This window comes from Salvelinus alpinus, chromosome 19 (genome assembly GCF_045679555.1).
Source record: "Salvelinus alpinus chromosome 19, SLU_Salpinus.1, whole genome shotgun sequence".
Classification (NCBI taxonomy): Eukaryota; Metazoa; Chordata; class Actinopteri; order Salmoniformes; family Salmonidae; genus Salvelinus; species Salvelinus alpinus.
In genome coordinates, this window is record NC_092104.1 from 51,249,976 (window position 1) to 51,273,739 (window position 23,764).

Here is a 23,764-nt window from a genome sequence, read left to right on the forward strand (position 1 = left end):
AGATATATTAGTGTATTTTCCATTAACTAACTTTCTTGTTTTCACTTTGACATGAGTATTTTGTGTAGATCGTTGACAAGAAATGACAACCAAATCCATTTTAATCCCACTTTGTAACACAACAAAATGTTTAAAAAATAAAGGGGTGTGAATACTTTCTGAATAGTTTGGGACAGATTTTCTAAATTAAATTAAAATTACTTGAAGCTAATTTGCTGGTGTTTTTACAGTCTTATGTCCAAGACAAAAGGGAAAATAAAATTCCACAATTTATCACTGGCTAAATCTATGACGTTAAAGTGCCTATTCACTCTGTTCCATCTGACTGCGCAATCCACATTCTCATCAGCTCAGCCAGGCAACTGATAAACTTGATCTCCACTATAAAAAGCATCTAGACATGCTCACATTTCTTTTAGACTAACATTTAGTTTTCAACAGCGGAGATTTGTATAAATCTTGCTGTCTGTCTCTCTGACATTTCCAACATTTGCTTCAATATTCAAATTTGATCTCCTGCTTTCCCATTTTTTAAAATGTAACCTTTATTTAACTAGGCAAGACAGTTAAGAACAAATTCTTATTTACAATGATGGCCTACACCGGTCAAACCCGGACGACGCTGGGCCAATTGTGCGCGACCCTATGGGACTCCCAATCACGGCCGGTTGTGAAACAGCCTGGATAGAAGTGAACGTGTCGGGAGTCGGGACGAGACAGACAAGCAGGCAGCGTTTCTCAGCCAGTCGAAATCATGAATCGGCTGGCATCATTTTTATGGATATACAGTTGAAGTAGGAAGTTTATACAGTTTGAAGTCGGAAGTTCCAGTGGGTCAGAAGTTTACATACACTAAGTTGACTGGGCCTTTAACTTCTTATGGCTGCAGGGGCAGTATTGAGTAGCTTGGATGAAAGGTGCACAGAGGTGCCCATAGTAAACTGCCTGCTCCTCAGTCCTAGTTGCTAATATATACATATTATTATTCGTATTGGATAGAAAACACTCTGAAGTTTCTAAAACGGTTTGAATTATGTCTGTGAGTATAACATAACTCATATGGCAGGCAAAAACCTGTTTGAATTGTTTCTGAGGTGGCAGATTTTCAACCAAGCTCTCATTGAAATTACAGCGAGATATTGATGAGTTTTCACTTCCTACGGCTTCCACTAGATGTCAACAGTCAATGGAACTTTGTCTGATGACTCTAATGTGAAGGGGGGCCGAAGGAGACAGGAATTAGTAATCACTGCCATGAGGTGACCACGCATTGAACACGCGCCTTCAAATGAGGAGAACCTCCGTTCCACCGCTCTTCTGAAGTCAATCTAATTCTCCGGTTGGAACGTTATTCAAGATGTACGTTAACAACATTCTAAAGATTGATTCAGTACATCGTTTGACATGTTTCTACTGACTGTTACGTACGGACATTTCATCACGTTATAGTGGATGCGCTTTGTGACTTTGGAATTGTTTACCGCTAACGCGCTAACCAAAGTAGCTAATTGGACATAAATAACGGACATTATCGAACAAATCAAGCATTTATTGTGGACCTGGGATTCCTAGGACTGCATTCTGATGAAGTTCATCAAAGGTAAGGAAACATTTATTATGTATTTTCTGGTTTCTGTTGACCCCAACATGGCGGCTAATTTGGCTATTGTTCTGAGCTCCGTCTCAGATTATTGCATGATTTGCTTTTTCCGTAAAGTTTTTTTTAAATCTGACACAGCGGTTGCATTAAGGAGAGGTATATCTATAATTCCATGTGTATAACTTGTATTATCATCTACATTTATGATGAGTATTTCTGTTGAAATGATGTGGCTATGCAAAATCACTTGATGTTTTTGGAACTAGTGAATGTAACGCGCCAATGTAAACTCAGATTTTTTGTTATAAATATGAACTTTACCGAACAAAACATACATGTATTGTGTAACATGAAGTCCTATGAGTGTCATCTGATGAAGATCATCAAAGGTTAGTGATTAATTCTATCTCTATTTCTGCTTTTTGTGAAAGCTATCTTTCGCTGGAAAAATGGCTGTGTTATTCTGTGAATAGGCACTCACCTAACCTTATCGTTTGGTTTGCTTTCGTCGTAAAGCCTTTTCGAAATCGGACACTGTGGCTGGATTTACAACAAGTGTATCTTTAAAATTGTGTAAAATACATGTATGTTTAAGGAATTTTAATTTTGGGATTTCTGTTGTTTTGAATTTGGCGCCCTGCAGTTTCACTGGCTGTTGAAGAGATGGGACGCTACCGTCTCACGTACCCTAGAGAGGTTAACAAGACACACCTGTTAATTGAAATGCATTCCAGGAGACTACCTCATGAAGCTGGTTGAGAAAATGCCAAGAGTGTTCAAAGCTGTCATCAAGGCAAAGGGTGGCTACTTTGAAGAATCTCAAATTTAAAATAGATTTTGATTTGATTAACACTTTTTTGGTTACTACATGATTCCATATGTGTTATTTCATAGTTTTGATGTCTTCACTATTACTCTACAATGTAAAAAAAATAGTAAAAATAAAGAAAAACCCTGGAATGAGTAGGTGTGTCAACTTTTGACTGGTACTGTATTTGGGATGATGTAAAATATGTATTGGTCTGATGTGATTAATAAGGAGCATCCAAACGCTGCACTTAAAGCACTTATGACATTTCTTGTTCCAATTATTGATAAACATGCACCTGTTAAGAAACTGACTATTAGAACTGTTAAGGCTCCATGGATTGGTGAAAAACTGTATAGTTGAAAGAGATGGGTTAAAAGGAGTGCCTAATAAGTGTGGCTGCACATCTTACTGCAAATTGAGAAATTATGTGACTAAACTCAACAAAAAGAAGAAGCTGTATTATGAAGCCAAGATCAATGATATAAAGAACGATGGAAAAAAACATTGGAGTACTTTAAAATAAATTATGGGCAGAAAGACAAATTCAACTCCATCTTTCATCGAATCAGATGGCTTATTCATCACAAAACCATTTGATGATTACTTCATTGGCAAAGTGGGCAAACTTAGGCAGGAAATGCCAACAATGAACAGTGAGCCATCGTATTCATGCAAAAAATAATAATCATAATGAAAGAAAAGCATTGCAAGTTTGAATTTTGTAAAGTTAGTGTCGGAGAGGTGGAAAATTATTGTTATCGATCAATAATGACATTGACAATTTAAATGGGAAGCTACTGAGGATGGTAGCTGACTATAGCCACTCCTATCTGTCATATTTTTAATCTGAGCAGAGTAAAGTATTTGGCCTCAGGCCTGGAGAGAAACCAAAGTAATTCCACTAGCCAAGAGTGGTAAAGCGGCCTTTACTGGTTCTAACAGCAGACCATTCAGCTTGCTGCCAGCTCTTCGCAAACTTTTGGAAAAAATTGTGTTTGACCAAATACAATGCTATTTCTCTGTAAACAAATTAACAATAGACTTTCAGCACGCTTATAGAGAAGGGCACTCAACATGTACTGCACTGACAGAAATGACTGATGATTGGTTGAAAGAAATTGATAAGAAGATTGTGGGAGATATGTTAGACCTCAGTGCAGCCTTTGATATTATTGACCATAACCTGTTGTTGAAAAAAATATATGTGTTATGGCTTTTCAACCTCTTCCCTATCGTGGATTCAGAGATATCTATCAGAGCTCAAAGGGTTTTCTTTAATGGAAGCTTCTCTAATGTCAAGGACGTAAAGTGTGGTGTCCCGCAGGGCAGCTCTCTATGCCATCTACTCTTTTCTATTTTTTCCAATGACCTGCCACTGGCATTAAACAAAGCAAGTGTGTCCATGTATGCTGATGATTCAATCGTATACGCATCAGTAACCACAGCTAATGAAGTCACTGAAACCCTTAACAAAGAGTTGCAGTCTGTTTTGGAATGGGTGGCCAGTAATAAACTGGTCCTGAACATCTCTAAAACTAAGAGCATTGTATTTGGTACAAATCATTCCATAAGTTGTCGACCTCAGCTGAATCTGGTAATGAATGGTGTGGCTGTTGAACAAGTTGAGGAGACTAAATTATTTGGCGTTACCTTAGACTGTAAACTGTCATGGTCAAAACATATAGATTCAATGGTTGTAAAGATGGGGAGAGGTCTGGCTGTAATAAAAAGATAACACCATGCTCCAAAAAGCAAGTCCTGCATGCTATAGTTTGGTCTTATCTTGATTACTGTCCAGTTGTGTGGTGCAAGGAAAGACCTAGTTAAGCTGCAGCTGGCCCAGAACGGCACGTCTTGCTCTTCATTGTAATCAAAGGGTTGATATAAATACTATGCATGCCAGTCTCTCTTGGCTAAGAGTTGAAGAGAGACTGACTGCATCACTTCTTTTTAGAAGAAACAATGTATTGAAAATCCCAAATTGTTTGCATACTTACACACAGCTGACACACACTTACCCCACCAGACATGCCCTTGACTTTTTCCACATATTGTTAGTTTACAGCCTTTTTCAAAAATGTATTAAATCGTTTGTTTTCCCTCATCAATCTACACACAATACTCCATAACGACAAAGCAAAAACAGGTTGGCCATTTTTCTAATTTATAAAAAAATAAGTTAAAAAAAAATATATTATGCGGAAAAAGTCAAGGGCCCAAGGCACTGTATATGTAATCCTTATTCAAGGATTCTCTTGAATGTTAGCAGCGTTGCATCACTCCTATAGTGGTTGAATGGCCTGACTTAACAGTAAAAGCCTCTGATCAGCAATCAATTAAAGGTGAACCTGTCTAGACTGGGGGAGGAATGGAGTGATGGGACTCGACTTCATGCATGATATAATCAACCATTACATTTTATATTTTCAAATCAAGTTCTTTACAATTCTCTCCTTATTTTGACTACAAACCTATTATTCGCCGAATTCTGCAAAACAATGCTCTCTTTACACAAAAACAAAGCCCACAAAATAAAACGCTATTCACTGTACGGTATCATCGTTTAAAGTCAAACGGTTACCATAATGGTCAGATAACCTCAGTTAAATCCGTGCCACAGTCTTTAATCGTGCATTTATGCCTGAACCTTTGCCATTCTGATGAAGATTTTGTTCAGCTAATTAGCGTAATTAGCTGGGTCACATTTAGCCTGACCCTCGGTGGAATTGTGATCCCTCTTTGCAGCACCTGACCTTGACGACAATCCACCAGAGAGCTGCAACTGATCCACACGTTCCCGCACCGCAGAGTTCTCCCTTGACACAGCACATCGAGAGGCAGCAGCTCTCCCACCCCCTTCCTCTCTGGCCCTGTTTACAATGGCCACATCAATTAGTTACTTGTTTACCAAAGAGCACAGCGCAAACTGTCAAACGGAGCCACATGCACGCACACACTGACAGAGAGACACACACACATACAGGAAAGAGACTCACTGTTTGTAAGGATGCTTTACCCTTGCTTTTTAGTCCAGGACGCCAGCCAGAGCAAGGCCTCCATTTTCATAGCGCGTAAGTTTTTTATTTGTATTTTACTAGGCAAGTCAGTTAAGAACAAATTCTTATTTTCAATGACGGCCTAGGAACAGTGGGTTAACTGCCTTGTTCAGGGGCAGAACGACAGATTTTTACCTTGTCAGCTCAGCTCGGGGATTCGATCTTGCAACCTTTCAGTTAGTAGTCCAACGCTCTAACCACTAGGCTACCTGCCGCCCCAATGATGCCTTTCTATAACACAACAGACCAAAGTCCCTGCCTGGGCTATGATTAATTAAACTCCATTATTCGTGCCCTTCAGAGCGGTCTGTCCAAGTTGGGCATTACTGATTCTCTGGGCTGGGCATTGTGCTGGCTGAACATGCACAGAAGGGCCACCTCCACTGGATCAATGGAAGGTGAATCTTGGCAACCGTAAGCGAGAGGTCTGCCCAGCCTGCACGCCGGACTCTGGGGCCCCTTTCAGCATTAATGAAACAGATGTCCCTTCATTAATAAGTCCATGTCTGGAGTCGTAATGAATTAATTAATGAAAGAATGGAGAGAGCGAGAGTGAGAAAGCAAGCGAGAGAAAGAGACGAGAGAGAGCGAGAGAGAGTGCAAACAGATGCTTAACATGCACTAAATGAGCCACTCCCTCTCACACACGTAATTACTGTGCACCACAGTTAGCAAAGGGAAGATGCTGAATGTTTTTCTACATATTCCACTGACTTTCAAGACACTTGGTAGGAATGCACTTAACTTGTGTTTGCATCATTAAACCTGTGTGTGTGTGTTATGAATGAACAAAGGGGTCTGACTTTAATGTAAGTACAGCGTCATGCGATATAGTGTCTTTATGGAAGTGTTATGAATGACCGAAGGTATCTCACTTCAAATTAAGTATTACAGGACACTACAGGACACTAATATTGACACTTTTCTGTCAATATTATTAACATTCTGCTGTTTTATAAAGGACAGCCACAAAGTCCTAATTATGACTAAACCCTTCCCATTTCCACAGTTTCTGTTCAAATTTGATTTTAAACCTAATCCTAAATAAACAAAGGAAAAGTTTGATGCATTGGTCCATCAGACCTTTCGCGCATTTGGCCGGAAGTGTCTGGGAACGAGATTAGGTATAATGTGACTAACGGACTTCACTTTAGAGCATGTTCCAACCTTCAGCACAACATGTCACCCTTTATAAAGCACATGTTTATATCATATTCGACATAAGATGGTTATGCCACATTGACATTGGTGATTATGTCACACGGATATGCCACATTTATGAACCATTTGTAAAGTATGACAAAAGGCCATAGATGCTTTGTAACACATTTATGAAGTGCTTATGAAGGCTTTATAAGCTAAATGTCATTTAAAGCAGGACCCATTATACAATATAATCACCAAACCCCTTGCTTTCTACCAAGAGCAGAGACTTCACTACTGAATAACTGTACGCACACAAGAGTAGTGACTGATACAACAAAGACAATGTATAGGTACACTATACTACTTTCATATTCAAGCTATTACTCGCTATTACCGTTACCGTGTGAAAATCCAAGTGGGCAGAAATCGGCCATAGGATGACCAATGACCTGGTGGAAACGAGAGAGAATGCTCACCGACAGACAGTGATCAAATTGAAAGACAGGCCACCTACAGGGACAGTGGTTTAACGTGATTTGCCACCAATCAAGACGGGGAGCATGCAAATCAAAGAGATATGTTTTTTTTTTCTCGGAACACCGGCCGTTATTTCCTAGATTTCGAATTTGATTTATTTTGGATGACCTTATTACAATGTTTCCTGTGTTTGGTGTTTAGATGGAGGATTTGTAGGGGCAGGAGTGCCAACCTGCCTTGATTACAGACAGAATGGCACAGGCAGGCAGGCTGGGTGGATGCAGCACAGAGAGAGGGACCCCTTACCTGCACAGTGCCTTCTCGGTCACGTGATGCTGGTTACTGCGAAGCCAAGGTGGTGGATGGGAAAACAAAAGAACAAAACAACATGGAGAGATGAGATGAGCATGGCAGAGACAAACACATGAATACACACAACATGTAGCCCAGCCCTCTCACACACACACACACACACACACACACACACACACACACACACACACACACACACACACACACACACACACACACACACACACACACACACACACACACACACACACACACACACACACACACACACACACACACACACACACACACACACACACACACACAAAGTACCGGTCAAAAGTTTCAGAACACCTACTCATTCAAGGGATTTTCTTTATTTTTTACAATTTTCTACATTGTAGAATAATAGTAAAGACATCAAAACTATGAAATAACACACATGGAATCATGTATTTTGGATGACCTTATTACAAATGTTTCCTTTGTTTGATGTTTATAGGGAGCAAAAAAGTGTTATATATCCAAATATATGTTTTATTGGAGATTCTTCGAATAGCCACCCTTTCCATTAATGACAGCTTTGCACACCTGGAATGCTTTTCCAACAGCCTTGAAGGAGTTCCCACATATGCTGAGCACTTGTTGGCTGCTTTTCCTTCACTCTGCGGTCCGACTCACCCCAAACCATCTCAATTTGGTTGAGGTCGGGGGATTGCGGAGGCCAGGTCCTCTGATGCAGCACTCCATCACTCTCCTTTGTCAAATAGCCCTTACACAACCTGGAGGTGTGTTGGGTCATTGTCCAGTTGAAAAACAAATGATAGTCCTACTAAGCCCAAACCAGATGGGATGGCATAATCGCTGCCGAATGCTGTGGTAGCCATGCTGGTTAAGTGTGCCTTGAATTCTAAATAAATCACAGATAGTGTCACCAGCAAAGCCCCCTGACACCATAACATCTCCTCCTCCATGCCTCACGGTGGGAAATACACATGCGGAGATCATCCGTTTACCCACACCGCATCTCACAAAGACACGGCTGATGGAACTAAAAATCTCCAATTTGGACTCACGACCAAAGGACACATTTCCACCGGTCTAATGTCCATTGCTCGTGTTTCCTGGCCCAAGAAAGTCTCTTCTTCTTGTTGGTGTCCTTTAGTAGTGGTTTCTTTGCAGCAATTCGACCATGAAGGCCTGATGATTCATAAAGTCTCCTCTGAACAATTGATGTTGAAATGTGTCTGTTACTTGACTTCTGTGAAGCATTTATTTGGGCTGCAATTTCTGAGGCTGGTAACTCTAAATGAACTTATCCTCTGCAGCAGAGGTAACTCTGGGTCTTCCATTCCTGTGGCGGTCCTCATGAGAGCCAGTTTCATCATAGAACTTGATGGTTTTAGCGACTGCACTTGAAGAAACTAAGTTCTTGACATTTTCCGGATTGACTGACCTTCATGTCTTAAAGTAATGATGGACTGTCATTTCTCTTTGCTTATTTGGGGCTGTCCTTGCCATAAAATGGACTTGGTCTTTTACCAAATAGGGCTATCTTCTGTATACCCCCCCTACCTTGTCACAAAACAACTGATTGGCTTAAACGCATTATGGAAATAAATTTCACAAATTAACTTTTCAGAAGGCACACCTGTTAATTGAAATGCATTCCAGGTGATTACCTCATGAAGCTGGTTGAGAGAATGCCAAGAGTGTGCAAAGCTGAACATTTAAGAGACAACTATCACAGCTCTTCACATGAGAATGACATGAGGTCGTGGATAGTTTAAACATCCGTTCCAGTACATATGAGCAGTAATCTTGAAATAGTCACAAATAAAACCACCCACCATAAAGTCCCGAATTCAGACAACATACTTTTTGGGAGAGAGTTGTAAATGAAAAAATACTGGACACTTGGAATTATGTTTTTGATGTTTGTTGGGCGGTAACATGGAGAGGACATAAAAGGATGTTGTGGTCCTGGTCCCACAGATGTGGAGAAGGAAAGTGAATCATGGTGGGAATTAGCATTCTAATGAAACTACATGCAACCCACGGTAGTGAAGCCGGTGAATAAGGCATCGGAGGAGGAGAAGAATTTGATCAAGGGAAAGAATAGGAGGGAGTAAAAGAAGAGCAAGCAATGGGGGGAATCTGAAAAGGGGACAAGGACATGAAGAAAGGAGGAAGAACGTGGAGTAGAAGGGGAATAAATAAAGAGGGGGATAGGGATGTAGACCTGAGAACAGAGAATGGATGCAGAATGGGTTATAAATGAGTGATGGTGAGAGATAGCAAAGAAATGGAAAAGTACTGTATAGTCAGAAAGAGAGGGGACATGCATTGCTAGATGTTCCCATAGACTTCCAGCCATCGAGCTAACGACTATCCATTTGAAAGCGCATCTCGGCAGAGACGCGCTGCTAAATGAATATCGAGGAAACACTGGTGGTGGTGTTCTGGGAAAGGATTTTTTTTAAATCCCAGGTGCCAAAAAACAGGGCAGCGTAGCTAACAAATTGTCAGCCAACATAACGTGTAAGGTAACTTATTTCAAAAGTCATTACTTTATTACATTGAGTAGCAAGCTACCGCGAGGACGCTCTCTATCGAATCTGCGGCTTGAGCATGCTGTTGGTGCACAGTCGATAGCACGCTGGATTTCGGGCAAGAAGGTTGAGGGTTCGAAACCTGCTCCCTGCTTGTCGAATTTGAAGTCGTGCACAAGTATCAGTTTATTATTTGGTTTATATTGCCCATTCATTGTCAATTAGAGACACAGTAGTGCATTGGGACCCAAAAGCATAATCATAGCTCTAACTCCCCCTTGGTCATTAGGACAAATCTGGTCTGCGATAGGACAGGGGGTTCTCACAAAGATATTTTGAGATTTTTTTAAATTTGAAAACAAAACTCCAATTTAATTTTGTTATCAACCACCATCCATTTTGACAATTTTTTGAGTGTCAGTTTGGCTACAACCAATACTGTTCAGCCTTTCTTTCCGACACAAAGGAAGTCATAGCGGACACCTACGAAGAAGGACTGTGTGATGATGGCATCTCAGGTAAGAAGCACTGGGCTTTCTTCCGTCCAACTTTTACATAGCTAGTAGTTAGCTCCTACGATTCAGTGTCGGTTCATAACATTGTACTATATTACATACATACTGTAGAATGATATATCATGCAATTATTATTCTCAAGCTAACCAAACGCATTTAGCTACGAACGCCTGTTCTCGTCATTTTCAGTTGACTTAATCTAACTTTCTTTCATGGCAACTCATAAGCAGGCCATGTCATATTTGTTTCATAGTCGATATACACTGCTCAAAAAAATAAAGGGAACACTTAAACAACACAATGTAACTCCAAGTCAATCACACTTCTGTGAAATCAAATTGTCCACTTAGGAAGCAACACTGATTGACAATAAATTTCACATGCTGTTGTGCAAATGGTATAGACAAAAGGTGGAAATTATAGGCAATTAGCAAGACACCCCCAATAAAGGAGTGGTTCTGCAGGTGGTGACCACAGACCACTTCTCAGTTCCTATGCTTCCTGGCTGATGTTTTGGTCACTTTTGAATGCTGGCGGTGCTTTCACTCTAGTGGTAGCATGAGACGGAGTCTACAACCCACACAAATGGCTCAGGTAGTGCAGCTCATCCAGGATGGCACATCAATGCGAGCTGTGGCAAGAAGGTTTGCTGTGTCTGTCAGCGTAGTGTCCATAGCATGGAGGCGCTACCAGGAGACAGGCCAGTACATCAGGAGACGTGGAGAAGGCCGTAGGAGGGCAACAACCCAGCAGCAGGACCGCTACCTCCGCCTTTGTGCAAGGAGGAGCACTGCCAGAGCCCTGCAAAATGACCTCCAGCAGGCCACAAATGTGCATCTTTTAATTTCAATGCTTTTTTTCAAGATACAACAGGCAAGTATATTATTTTGAATACATATTGCATATTTCCCATCACCTAATGAACAACCACAATACCAGTCTGGTGTTAAGCTTTCTGTGCTGTATTGACGTATCCTGAAAATGACATCTGCTGCTTTAGGTTGAACGGTCATATCTACAAGAAATAAGCTATTTTCTTTACTTTCAGAGAGCGAGCTGATCAAGGGGTCGAAAATGTAGATATTGCCAGATGTTCACTGTCCGAGGAACAGGCCGTGGAAGCTTTATTGCTGGAAAAAGTGTCCATAACCAGAGGTAATTAAAAACGGTTATGTGCTCTTTCGGTCTTGTTGTACGTGGAACCTGTCTCACATGCAGTTTGGAGGAAGAAGGATATCTTGACCTGTCTATCCACCTGTGTAGGATATGTGTTCCTACCTCGTCTGCCAGCAGATCTACACAGCTGATTCAAATGATCAAGTCATCATCAAGCTTCAAGTGGTCACTTGGTTGGGTCAACAGGAAGTATTATTATTATTCAATGCTTTACATTGAAATACAGATAGAGATGTAGTAGTCCCATAGTTAATGATCCAAGGTCAGTTTTGCATTTCACCTCCTGATGATTATGATGACTGACCGTGTTAGAATAAAAAAAACAAGGCTTAATCATGCTCTTTTTCTATCCATCAGTCTCTCGTCTGCAGGTATGTTCTGATGTGAGAGAGGAAGCCAGTCCCATCATCGCCACCTCACCCGCTCTTAAGATAACCGTCGGGCCAACTGGGGGCCCAAGGCTGGTTAGGAGACACCGCTAGAGACAATGTAATTATGTGGAACTGAGAGAATATTAGGGTAGCACTGTAATTCATTAATCATATGCTGTCTGCCTCTGTTCTTACCTCTTTCCCTTTCTGTCTTCTACACCTCTCTCCCCACCTCGTCTTTCTTCCTCGTTTTATAATGCACACCATATGTGCATTGAAGTACAATTTGAACTTGTAATTATAATATAATATTACAATTATCATAATTATAATGCCCATATTATGTATTGATAACACCTGGATAATGAACTATTTTCAATAAAGCGTTTCACATTCTCCACTGATTGAAATTAAGTATCTCATTGAAATACTATCCCGTGTCCTCAGATTAATGCAGATGAAGGGAGTTAGATATGCATAGGCTTTTTTTCTGTATATGTGAATTTCAAAATCAGCCTTTACTTAAATCCTGTTTCTAGTCTATTGCATAGTTACAACGTGTAATCATTGATGTCCCAGGAGCGGTAAACACTGTTAAAGTATATAATTGTAATGCATACAATTACAGCATCATTCAAAGAATGGAGTTTGATACACCTGGTATTGGATATGACTGAAAAAGAATGTCTCAGAGATTCATACCTGAACTGCACCTTTATTTGCCAAGGAGGAGTACATGAGTGACTAAATTCATTGTACAGGCTACAATGTGGGGGATCTCTTGCGTGGTAATAACTACAGTACATGTATAGGACTTGCATCCTTGGCACAATAAAGTTATTATATTCTACTCAATCCATAGGCTTCATTAATGCCATTCAGACTTGAAGTTGATACAACAACTATGATAGCGGAGGTTCATAGACAGGTTCTGAACTAATATTAATACCAAATGTTTTAGGGTCCATACACAGATCGGCTACATACTGTAGCTAGCTACACATCCATAGGCATACAGTCATTTTTATCCTCCACTACACAATAAGCAAGTAAATAGTTAGCTAGCTATGTTACTTCAGCTGCATTGCACGGCAAGGCAAGCTTACACAATTGTACATTCAATTTGCAGTAAATGCTTTAGCTAACTAGATTCTTTACATCCACTGTTTCCTAAGACGACAGCTTGGTTTGCTGCTTTTCTCAGGAGTACCTAATACATTAAACAACACGAATTACAATGTCACACTCATGTCATTACACCAGCTAACTAGCTGGCTAATGTTAGCTAGTCAGCTAACTTGCTAAATAGCGATTATCGTAAATTAACTTTGACAAAAAATATGCACAATCGTTAATCTCTACATTAACTATCATATTCCTCTCAATTGTAAATGTTTTGCTTGACTCGTTATGATGTTATAATTACTTACATTTGCTTCCCCGTAATGTTTTGTCAGACATATTTTCTGAAGAAAGTCACCAGGGACGGGTGGCTCGCGTCAAATTCGTCATCGGAACCACTCGATATGATTGGTCATATAAAAACCTTGGGACCCGAGTGCTCTAACTCCCTCTTGTGGTGGTCTGGAGCAATGAAGCTGTGACTCTGGGTACCTCTAAGTCCCGCGGTGTAAGCTCACAACTTTTAAAGGAGGAACCACTGTAGATAGAGTGGAGTAGACGAAGTATCAAGGGAATTTAGACAACTCTGTAAAAATGGTAATCTGGCGCAGCAGTATAAGGTACTGCATCGCAGTGCTATTGGCGTGCCGGGCTGTACCACAACCGGCCGTGATCGGGAGTCCCATAGGGTTGTCCGAGTCCCATAGCGTCGTCTGGGTTAGGGCAGGGTTTGGCCGGGGGGGGCTTTACTTGGCTCATCGTGCTCTAGCGACTCCTTGTGGCAGGCCGGGCGCCTGCAGGCTGACCTCATTTGTCAGTTGTTGAACAGTGTTTCCTCCGACACATTGGTGAGGCTGGCTTCCGGGTTAAGCAGGCGAGTGTTAAGAAGCGCGGTTTGATGGGTCATGTTTCGGAGCATGACTTGACCTTCTCCTCCCGAGCCCGTTGGAGAGTTGCAGCGATGAGACAAGATCGAAATTGGCGAGAAAAAGGGGGTAAAATACACAACAACAAAAAACTAAACCAAAAAGACAATGTAATCTGGCTGGTGTGAGAGAGACTATGAATCATTTCGCTCCCTGTCTTCCCCACTGGCATCCAGCGGTATGACAGTAATTAGATTAACCTGCTTCCCCAGTCAATTAATATTTACACTGAACCATTTGAAGTGAGTTGTCAGGGGCAGATGGAAGAAGTTCAGTGCCATGAGCCAAGAGGCATAACATCCTACTCTACTGATAAGAACAGTAATAGGCCAGTTCCAGAAAAACACGCCAGGGCTGTGGGGGGGTGACATGGGTGAAGCACTATGGCTACACAAACCACTCAACATCTACAGTTCACAGCCCATCCAAGACACATCGCCCTGCCTGTCGTGCTATATATAGCACCTATAGTGTAGCTGATTGATACAGTACATGTAAGAAAAATGACTAATTAGCTCAGTGTGGGAGTATTCTTGAAAATGAACTATTTTCTCCCAGTAACAAGGTGATAACACTCCAGGATCATCTATAAAAGGGTTAGTGTGGGTTGTCCTCAGTCCACTCCTTTACTAAAAGCCTGCCTGGTTCCAGAATCTAACTGGCCTTCCTGTGTATGGTTTATGTGGGCTGCTTGCCTGTTTTGTCCTCCTATTCCTCCTGTAGCGAGTGTCATTGTTGAGATAATTATTTATTAAGTTGTTCATTATGCCTAGCTGTTGCTGTCTGTCGGGCCATCTGTCCCCAGCGAGGTGCTGCCTCCTCGTTCTGTTCCCCCTGGCCGCAGGGGAGAAGGGGACTGCTAGAGTACGATTCACCTTCTGCTGACGGCCACCCACCCCCAACCGCGCACCATGCACCGGGTACAGGGGCAGCGGCCCAGCGGGCACTGGGCCTTCTGTCAGCATTTTAGACCGCTGTGGTTACCTTGACAAACTTATCACGGACACCAAGTTCAGCCTGCTCACTGGTGCAAAGTCATAACCAATAGATAGAGAGCCGCAAAAATGATACTTATTGGGTTGCATAGGCCTACGATCTGCCTGAGAGGGAGTGACTGACCAAATATGTCCATGTCATCTGGACATAACATTAGGGTTGTTTGTTGAGTTTGTCATTAGATCCCCACTAGCTGTTACTTTAGCAGTGGTATCCAGTGAATGAAAACGAACACCCTTGCTTTTCTTGCAGTTACACTCAAACTTCTCTTTTCTTACTAGCACCAACTTTACTGATAGCTACTTTGAGTAAAAATGTACTTACTATGACTGTGATACGTGGTTCTCTCACCAAGCTACCTTAAAGGGATAGTGCGAGACTCTGGCAATTAACCAGTTTTCTACTTACCCAGAGTCAGATGAATTCACTGATAAAAAAAATTACATTACCAAGAGGGAGTGTGATGGAGTTTTGCATCAGATGACCTGGCCTCCACCATCACACAACCTCAAAGCCCAATTGAGATGGTTTGGGATGAGTTGGACTGCAGAGTGAAGGAAATGCTGCCAACAAGTGCTCAGCATATGTGGGAACTCCTTCAAGACTGTTGGAAAAGCATTCCAGGTGAAGCTGGCCGAGAGAATGCCAAGAGTGTGCCTGTCATCAAGGTGAGACGACCATGTATCACAGTAAGTACATTTTTACTGTTCCCCAAACAATACCCTGTTATGACAATCCAAAAACAGGTTTAGAATTTTTGGAGAAAAAAAATAAAATCACATTTACATAAGTATTCAGAACCTTTACTCAGTAATTTTTTGAAGCACCTTTGTTTGGCAGTGATTACAGCCTTGACTCTTCTTGGGTATGACGCTATAAGCTTGGCACACCTGTAGTTTCTCCCATTCTTCTCTGCAGATCCTCTCAAGCTCTGTCAGGTTGGATGGGCAGCGTCACTATACAGCTATTTTCAGGTCTCTCCAGAGATGTTTGATCAAGTTCAAGTCTGGGCTCTGGCTGTGCCACTCAAGGACATTCAAAGACTTGTCCCGAAGCACCTCCTGCGTTGTCTTGTCTGTGTGCTTAGGGTCATTGTCCTGTTGGAAGCTGAACCTTCGCCCCCAGTCTGAGATCCTGAGCACTCTGGAGCAGGTTTTCATCAAGGATCTCTCTGTACTTTGCTTCGTTCCCTCGATGCTGACTAGTCGCCCAGCTCCTGCCGCTGAAAAATAAACCCACAGCATGATGCTGCCACCATCACCATGCTTCACCGTAGGGATGTTGCAAGGTTTCCACCAAATGCGACGCTTGGCATTCAGAGCAAAAAGTTCAATCTTGGTTTCAACAGACTAGATAACCGTTGTTTCTCATGGTCTGCGAGTCTTCAGGTGCCTTTTGGCAAACTCCAAGCGGGCTGTCATGCGCCTTTTACCGAGGAGTGGCTTCCGTCTGGCCACTCTACCATAAAGGCCTGATTGGTGGAGTGCTGCAGAGATGTTTGTCCTTCAGGGAGGTTTATATCCACAATTCCTCCGACCTCATGGTTTGGTTTTCGCTCTGACATGCACTGTCAACGGTGGGACATTATATAGACAGGTGTGTGCCTTTCCAAATCAGGTTCAATCAATTAAAATGTATCACAAGTGGACTCCAATTAAGTTGTAGAAACATCAAGGATGATCAATGGAAACAGGATGCACCTGAGCTCAATTTCGAATCCCATAGCAAAGGGTGTGAATACTTGTCAGAAAATCTGTTTTTGCTTTGTCATTATGTAGAATTGTGTGTAGCTTGATGAGGAAAACACATTTATTTTAGAATAAGGCTGTAAGTGGAAAAAGTGAAGGGGTCTGAATACTTTCTTAATGCACAGTATTTGGATAGGGATATGGATTACTCAAGGAGCTGAAATAATTCAATTTAGATTGTCTTGTGAGACTGTTTCTGCATTCCGCTTAGCTGTTGAATGAGGACATGCTTTTGGACTGGGATCGTGTTGGTCTCTATCTATTCAATAAATAAGATGAACAAATATTATCTCCCTCACTCTTCCTTCCATCTACCTATACTTTACCTCTCAAAGTATTCTTTCCATCGCCTTAAGAAAGTATTCACACCCTTTGACTTTTTCCAAATTTTGTTCTATTACAAAGTGGGATTGAAATGTATTTGATTGTCATGTTTTGTCAATGATCTACACAAAATACTCTGTCAAAAGTGGAAGAACATTTCTAACAAATCTTGTTAAATTAAGGGAAAATAAAACATACGGAACCAGTCAAACGTTTGGACACACCTACTCATTTAAGGATTTTTCTTTATTTGGACTATTTCTACATTGTAGAATAATAGTGAAGACATCAAAGCTATGAAATAACACATATGGAATCATGTAGTAACCAAAAAAGTGTTCAAATCAAAATATATTTTAGATTCTTCAAAGTAGCCACCTAGATGACCGCTTTGCACACTCTTGGCATTCTCTCAGCAAGCTTCACCTGGAATGCCAACAGTCTTGAAGGAGTTCCTACATATGCTGAACACTTGTTGGCTGCTTTTCCTTCACTCTGAATGATGGTCCCACTAAGCACAAACCAGATGGGATGGCGTATTACTGCAGAATGTTTTGGTAGCCATGCTGGTTAACTGTGCCTTGAATTCTAAATAAATCACTGACAGTGAAGCACCCCCACACCTCCTCCTCCATGCTTCACGGTGGGAACCAGATCATCCGTTCACCTACTCTGCGTCTCACAAAGACACAGCGGGTAGAACCAAAAATGTTGATGTCAGATGTCCACCGGTCTAATGTCCATTGCTCTTGTTTCTTGGCCCAAGCAAGTCTCTTCTTCTTGTTGGTGTCCTTTAGTAGTTGTTTCTTTGCAGCGATTCACAGTCTCCTCTGAACAGTTGATGTTGAGATGTGTCTGTTACTTGAACTCTGAAGCATTTATTTGGGCTGCAATTTCTGAGGCTGCTAACTCTAAATGAACTTATCCTCTGCAGCAGAGGTAACTCTGGGTCTTCCTTTCCTGTGGCGGTCCTCATGAAAGACAGTTTCATCATAGCGCTTGATGGTTTTTGTGACTGCACTCAAAGTTCTTGACATTTTCCGGATTGACTGACCTTCATGTCTTAAAGTAATGATGGACTGCCATTTCTCTTTGCTTATTTGGGGCTATTCGTGCCATAATATGGACTTGGTCTTTTACCAAATAAAGCTATCTTCTGTATATCAACCCTACCTTGTTGATATACAACACAACTGATTGGCTCAAACGCATTAACAAGGAGAGAAATTCCACAAATTAACTTAAGGCACACCTGTTAATTTAAATTAATTCCAGGTGACTACCTCAAGAAGCTGGTTGAGAGATTGCCAAGAATGTGCAAAGCTGTCATCAAGGCAAAAAAGGTGGCTACTTTGAAGAATCTCAAATATATCATGTATTTTAATTTGATGTATAATGTATTTTAATTTGTATTTTAACACTTTTTTGGTTACTACATTATTCCATGTGTTATTTAATAGTTGTGATGTCTTCACTATTATTCTACAATGTAGAAAATAGTAAAAATAAAGAAAAATCCAGAAATGAGTAGGTGTGTCAACTTTTGACTAGTAGTGTACAGTGGGGCAAAAAAGTATTTAGTCAGCCACCAATTGTGCAAGTTCTCCCACTTAAAAAGATGAGAGAGGCCTGTAATTTTCATCATAGGTACACTTCAACTATGACAGACAGAATTAGAAAAAAAAATCCAGAAAATCACATTGTAGGATTTTTTATGAATTTATTTGCAAATTATGGTGGAAAATAAGTATTTGGTCACCTAAAAACAAGCAAGATATCTGGCTCTCACAGACCTGTAACTTACTTCTTCTTTAAGAGGCTCCTCTGTCCTCCACTCGTTACCTGTATTAATGGCACCTGTTTGAACTTGTTATCAGTATAAAAGACACTTGTCCACAACCTCAAACAGTCACACTCCAAACTCCATTATGGCCAAGACCAAAGAGCTGTCAAAGGACACTGTCATAGTTGAAGTGTACCTATGATGAAAATTACAGGCCTCTCTCATCTTTTTAAGTGGGAGAACTTGCACAATTGGTGGCTGACTAAATACTTTTTTGTCCCACTGTATATGCTGATTAGATAAGTATTCAACACCGAGTAAATACATGCTAGAATTACCTTAGGCCACGACTACAGCAGTGATTCTTTCTGGGTAAGTCTAAGTGCTTTGCACATCTGGATTGTACAATATTAGGCTATTATATTCTTTTTTAAAAATATTCAAGCTCTGGCAAGTTGATCATTGCTAGACAGACATTTTCAAGACTTGACATATTTTCATGCTGATTTAAGTAAAAAAAACTAACTCCAGTGTATTTGGCCTTGATTTTTAGGTTATTGTATCGCTGAAAGGTGAATTTGTCTCCCAGTGTCTGTTGGAATGCAGAATTACGTTTTCCTCTTGAATTTTACCTGTGTTTAGCTCTATTCTGTACATTTTTGTTTAAAAAACTCCCTAGTCCTTGATGATGACAACCATACTCATAACATGTAGCCACCTCCACGCTTTAAAATATGAAGAGTAGTACTCAGTGATGTGTTATGTTTGCCCCAAATATAACGCTTTGTATTCAGAACAAAAAGTAAATTTCTGGCCTCCCGAGTGGCGCAGCGGTCTGTCACTGCATTGCACTGCTAGAGGCGCCACTACAGACGAGGGATCAATCCCGGGCTGTATCACAACCGGCCGTGATCGGTAGTCCCATAGGGCGGCGCACAATTGGCCCAGCGTTGTACGGATTAGCGGAGGGTTTGGCCGGGGGAGCATTACTTGGCTCTTTGCGCTCTAGCTACTCCACGTGGCGGGCCGGGCGGCTGTAGGCTGACCTCGGTCATCAGTTGAACACTGTTTCCTCCGACATATTGGTGCAGCTGGCTTCCGGGTTAAGCGGGCGGATGTTATTAAGCCCGGTTTGACGGGTCATGTTTCGGAGGACGCAGCGATAAGACAAAATCGAAATTGGGGAGAAAAAGAGGGTAACATTTTTGGGGGGCGGTATTACTTTAGTGCCTTATTGCAAACAGGATGCATGTTTTGGAATGTTTTTTATTCTGTACAGGCTTCCTTTTTTCACTCTGTCATTTAGATTAGTATTGTGGAGTAACTACAATGTTGGGTGCCTGTATCTTTGTAGTGTCTGGGTGTATTGATTCACCATCCAAAGTGTAATTAGTAATGTACCATGCCTTAAGGGATATTCAATGTCTGCTTTTTTTAACCCATAGACCAATATGTTCCCTTCTTTTTGAACCATTGGATAAGCTCCCTGGTCTTTGTGGTTGAATCCGTGCTTGAAATTCACACAGAGTGAGTCCATTCAACTTATTGTGACCTGTTAAGCACAATTTTATTTAGGCTTAACATAACAAAAGGGTTTAATACTTATTGACTCAAGAAATTCAGCTTTTCATTTTGCATTAATTTGTAAAAATGTCCATGTAGATCAGTGACACACCATCTCAATTTAAAATTCAGGCTGTAACAACAAAATGTGGAAAAGTGGTGTGAATACTTTCTGAAGACACTATGTGTGTGTGCATACAGTGCCTTCGGTTGGGGGGGGGCAGGACTCTACAGGAAGTGGCTACCAGAAGAAGAGCAGAGAGATGCTAGGAGAGCCTATGCCGTCCTCCTTTGGGGTGGCATGTCATTATGCTGAATGGGGAACACACGAGTCATTCAGGTTGTCCCACGCCAGCCTGGCCAGGAGCCAGCGCACTTATCTCAATCTAATCCTGCACAATGATACAGGGCACCTCTTAATTATGGGCAGAGGCACTCTTCTCTCACAACACAGACAAAAGCGCATGCACATGTGCACACACACACGCACGCACAAACGCTAATGCACGACACACACACACAACAACCAGAAACAAACAAACAGATACATCAAAAAAACATGCGTCTTATTCATCACAAGCGTACAGCATACAGATACAGGAGCCTTTGAGCGGAAAATCTGTCAGACAGCGCGACAGCTGCTGCTACAGCATCTCAAACAGAAAATTCATAGGCAACGGAAGGCAGGTTTCATCAACGCGTCACACACCAATTTGCAATGAGCTGGAGGCAGTATGCATTTTGAAAACATACAGTTGACTTAATTGTTTGAAACCTGAACGTTTTACTACATATTAGGGAGGTATGTCTTTACCTTGCTTCAAAATAGCCTAGTAAAAATCAGACCCATATCCAGAGGGTATTAGCTAAAAGGCACAATCCTAGTCATATAAGCAGCCCATGCTACTTGTTGCCTATTAGATCTCCCCCTCTCTACATTTCTAGGATATTTTCCTCTCTGTCACATGTGCTTTAGACAACAGTTTTTCCCCCACTAATTGCATTATGGAACAAACATTTGCACGTAGCCTACTGCCTTGTGTGCATTGATGCACGTATAATGTGAAGAAATAAGTTTATCAACATTTTAAGATAATTATTCTGATCTGTTGCATCAGACTCATTGCTTTTTAATGTTGTTTTTGGGCTCTACCGTCCCACAACTGTCCCAGAGTCTGTTTGGTATAGGCCATTTCTTTCTTGTCAAGCTGACCAATAAAATAGGTCAACTTTTCTACTATGGCGGATAGTAGATTGACATAGGCTAGTGATTTTGCTGTTCGTTACTCGTCTTGTTGGACGAGGAAAAGTAAATGTGAACAGTTATTCTAACATCTTCAAAGTGCACATCAGAATTCAGTAAGAATGGCCGCACGTCCTTGTATCCTCGACTTGCTGTTAAAAAAAATGAATTACCGTATTCTAAATGTTATTTGTCATTCTGAGCACCGTGGATGGACGTCTTAATCAGTTTACTCACCCAATGCATATGGGTCCGGTAAATTTCTCACATTTTTCAGCGCCACTGAAATCCTGGTGTACACATACTACAACCTGGAGACATCAATAAAAAAAGCAATGTTTTCAGATACAACAATTCACCAACCTCAGAAGTGGTTGTATTCCAAAGTTCGGGGGTATTTCAGAGGTTGTTTGTATCCCCGTACTTGCCTGTGTATGGTTGCAAGTCTGAACCAGGCAAAAAGATGTACCTTCGAGGGAAACCAATGAGGATCAAGGAATTATATCCACACACACAGTCCTAGTAATCACCCCAGACAGGTACCCCAACCAACCACAAACAATGAAAAGCATCCAGATTCAGATTATGCGTGCGGAGGCCACCTGGCCTGTGAACCTCAAAGAGCATGTGCTTGCGTCTCAGATGGTATATGTGCCCATAGTGTTCTAACGCCCTGGACCAGAGCTATAATCTGTCACAAGCTCTGTTCCAGGGCGTAGCTATTAGCTAGCTAGCTCTGGTCCGCACTAGGTCTGGTCCGCAATAATTAGCTCTGATCCAGGGTGTAGCTAGAAGTTAGTGCGGACCAGAGCTAGCTAGCTACACCCTGGAGTAGAGTTAGTGTGGACCAGAGCTAGATAGCTACATCCTGGACCAGAGCTAGTGTGGACCAGAGCTAGATAGCTACTAGCTACATCCTGGACCAGAGCTAGTGTGGACCAGAGCTAGATAGCTACTAGCTACATCCTGGACCAGAGCTAGTGTGGACCAGAGCTAGATAGCTGCTAGCTATGCCCTGGACTAGAGCTAGTGACATATTATATCTCTGGTCCAGGATGTTGGAGCACTGCATGTGCACATACCAACAGGAGCTTTCATCCATCGATGCCTGCTACTGCCCTATGGGTAGACTCTACAAGGCAGCCCACTGTCTGTTCACTCCTCTCACAACTCCACCTGGTATACGCACGCACTCGCTGTTAGTGGATGCAAGGAGACTGTTTAGTAACAAACCACGATCACAGAACTCAAAGCGAAACAATAACAGAACCTGGGTAAACCAATCATGGAAGGGCCACAATATGAACCATAGGGAAAGTGAGCGATTCATACTACCGTTCATAATGCAACCGGTGCACTAGCAGAGACGTATGTGGCTGGGTTAGAGCATAGTGCACCTAGATCAGACTGGAGAGGTCAGCTAGTGCATAAGGCAATGACCTCTGTGGCTCAGCTGACAGGACATGGAGGGGTGGACAAAGGTTGACAGATCAGGGTCAAGGGTGAAAAGCAGGGTTCCGGAGGTGCAGTGACTGGGGGTCTAGTAGTGCCCTAACTGGCAGAGTCGCCAGGGCCTAGCTGGCATGCCATGCTTCAGGTGCAGGGGACATTCTCTACAGTACTGTATAGTACAATGCAGGGAGCATTCTCCAGTAGTCCACAAAGCAGGAAACACAACAACACACACAAGTTCAGATCAAACACCACTTACTTAGCGGCCTGCGTGACAACATGACCGTGCTCCCGCAAGCTCTGCCCTGCAAACAAAACACACCAATATCTTGGGATCAATGTCAGCAAACCTGGAATAGGGGGGAACCAGGGGTGGATAACATGGCAGCTTAACAGCCGCATAGTGCACTAGATACCAATGTTAAAATATATTTTTAAAACAGTGCATCCTTCTGGTAGATATTATTAATATAGGGCCAGGAGTTAGTCCTGTTGATGTAGGACCAGGAGTCAGTCCTGAGCACGATGGCCTCCTGGTCGGTTGACAAGGACAGGAAGAAAGTTCTGGCTTCCTTCACATAACCTTCATCTGATCCAGTACGTATGAGTACC

General features: G+C 41.8%; 1 protein-coding gene across 2 annotated transcripts in view; it reads right to left on the reverse strand.

Moving 5' to 3' along the window:
- Positions 1-23,764, reverse strand: part of ccser1 (coiled-coil serine-rich protein 1) — a 106,578-nt gene that overhangs the window by 35,480 nt on the left and 47,334 nt on the right. Inside the window, exon 10 of one of the 2 annotated variants that reach the window (XM_071353975.1) lies at positions 7,397-7,432. The exons of the other annotated variant lie outside the window; for it this stretch is intronic. Coding sequence (XP_071210076.1) covers positions 7,430-7,432 — 3 coding nt within the window. The 3' untranslated portion in view covers positions 7,397-7,429. The remainder of the gene's footprint in view (positions 1-7,396; positions 7,433-23,764) is intronic. 2 annotated transcript variants of the gene reach the window in all.